Source organism: Culex pipiens, chromosome 1, assembly GCF_016801865.2.
Source record: "Culex pipiens pallens isolate TS chromosome 1, TS_CPP_V2, whole genome shotgun sequence".
In the NCBI taxonomy this organism is placed as follows: domain Eukaryota; kingdom Metazoa; phylum Arthropoda; class Insecta; order Diptera; family Culicidae; genus Culex; species Culex pipiens.
This window is the reverse complement of record NC_068937.1, coordinates 131,914,510-131,916,481: the sequence shown is the minus strand read 5'-3', so window position 1 is coordinate 131,916,481 and position 1,972 is coordinate 131,914,510. Positions and strand designations below refer to the sequence as shown.

At 39.9% G+C, this 1,972-nt stretch overlaps 1 protein-coding gene across 2 annotated transcripts; it reads right to left on the bottom strand.

The window, feature by feature from the left end:
* Window positions 1-266: 266 nt before the first annotated feature.
* Window positions 267-1,732, bottom strand: LOC120432058 (uncharacterized). Of its 2 annotated transcripts, none has more exons than XM_039597202.2 (5): window positions 1,594-1,732; window positions 967-1,481; window positions 718-902; window positions 420-662; window positions 267-359 (listed from the first exon to the last, which is right to left on the bottom strand). In XM_039597202.2, exons 2-5 carry the CDS (start codon window positions 1,474-1,476, stop codon window positions 302-304), a joined length of 996 nt encoding a protein of 331 aa, XP_039453136.1. In that variant the 5' UTR covers window positions 1,477-1,481; window positions 1,594-1,732; the 3' UTR covers window positions 267-301. The 2 variants fall into 2 exon arrangements, with proteins under 2 accessions (XP_039453136.1, XP_039453133.1); XM_039597199.2 differs by having other exon boundaries at window positions 1,537-1,655.
* Between the last annotated feature and the right edge of the window lie 240 nt (window positions 1,733-1,972).

Sequence of the window (1,972 nt, the reverse complement as noted above, 5' to 3'; positions counted from 1 at the left end):
TGTACTTGATCATTCATATACAAAAAAAAAAAAACATTATTTCCGTAATTTTATTTGAGAAAACAAACATAACTTCTTTTGAAATCACCAACAACTATATCACCCTGCTGTCATTGGAGGGGTAGCTTTGTTATGTTTCGTTTTTCTTCGCCGAATGTACATCGCGCTTTTTGCTAGTGGCGCAGGAAAACTTTATTCAACAATGGATTTTCCATATTCATATGAAATATAAAAACACAGTTCAAATTGACGAAGCATGCAATTATTAACAATTAAGGTTTACTAAAACCTTACACTTATTTTATAGAAACTTTTGAGCGATCCACACGGCCTCCAAATGCGACAAAGATTCGTAGACTCTGAAAATAAAACAGAACATTAACCAGATACCACCACTAAAGAAACAAAGCTTTCTCAACTCTACTGATAAAGCCTCCGATAGTGCATATTTCAGGGATCCACACGTGAAAACTGGGTCCAGCTTGTGCTCGCGCTTAGCGGTTGCCGCACCTGGAGGTTCCAGATCGAACACCTCACCCAGATCGGGATGCTTTCCAGTGATCATATCATTGACGATTTCTGGCCCGGTTCGCCTACTGAACACGACTAATGATTTAGTTCGATGATCAAAACGAGTGCGCAAATTTAGATCGTTTGCAATGCTGAAATTTCAAATCGTTAGAAATTTTAATCCGAGTGGATGCTATTTCGACCTACTCTATCAAACATTTTCGATCTATTTTATCCATCTCATCGGTGAATATTAGGTCGATTCCACAATCATGCTTCCTGAATTTTTTCAACAATCGACGGTAGTACTTGAGATCGAGCTCGTCCGACTTCCCAACGGTTCGGCGCAGTTCAAAGTATATGTCTTCGACCTCGGAATTCGGGTTGTCTTTCTGAAATTTGGATTCATTGTTCAAAAACGAATTTTCATAAAAAACCTGAATTGCACCAGCTTACCTCATTAATGCTGTAGCAGTGCTGTCGCATCATCGACATGAAGTTCCCTTTAGCCATACTCATGATTCGATGGCGTTGCTTCAGCACATTCTTCCGCGTCAAGCCGGCAGTCGGCCCGGCTTCAACACTGCCGAACGTAAAGCGACCGATTCTAACGGTCGCAACACTTTTCGCAGCGTTTTCCTCCAAATCACAGACCAATCGATCACTTTTCAGTCTGTCGAACAGACGCTTCGTTTCGGTGAAACTGTCGTTCAATAGCACGAGATTGTGGTAGATGTCGTCTAGAGTTTTAAACTCGACGACCTCACCCAAGTGGAATCGTTGTTTCGCAATTTCCACCGACTGGGTGATGAGTTCCGCGCTGGCAGAGTGCCCGTTTGCCATGAGTTCCAAGTTGGTCTCGATTTGCGCCATGGTTGCCGCACGGTTCTCCTCCGGAAGCTGGTTCCGGAAGTGCTCCAGGAATGTTTGGTACAGGTTTCGGTGGGGTTCGACGTGTTCTGCCATGCTGCCTGGATGAAACATGTTTTGATTTTTTGCCAAACTTACCCTCCAATTTCTGTTTACTTTTTAACTGATTTTGAAAAGTTATTTTAATTTAAAGTAAAAACTTTTGATTCATACCTGTTTAAAACCGAAACTAATAAGTTTTAATCAAAAACAACGTAGGTAAATATTAAAGGTAGAAACATGAAAAAAAAATTAAAAAAAAAATAAACGCACAAATTACAAAAAAATATCGCGCCTCTTAAATTGCAACGAAAAACACGCTATAAAATGAGTTACGATTTGTTTTGATACCTCTGGAACTCACAAACTGAGTGACCGAAATCACAACAAACTACACGCTGAAGGAATGTTATGAAGTTGTCGAAGCTAGTTTCTAAAAAAGTTTTCACTGCAGATTACAGCTATGGTTAATTTTAACACAGTTTTTGCATAATAAGGATTTGACATTATCTGAGGGTTTCGGAACTTCGTATTTCGGTTTAAACAAACACTC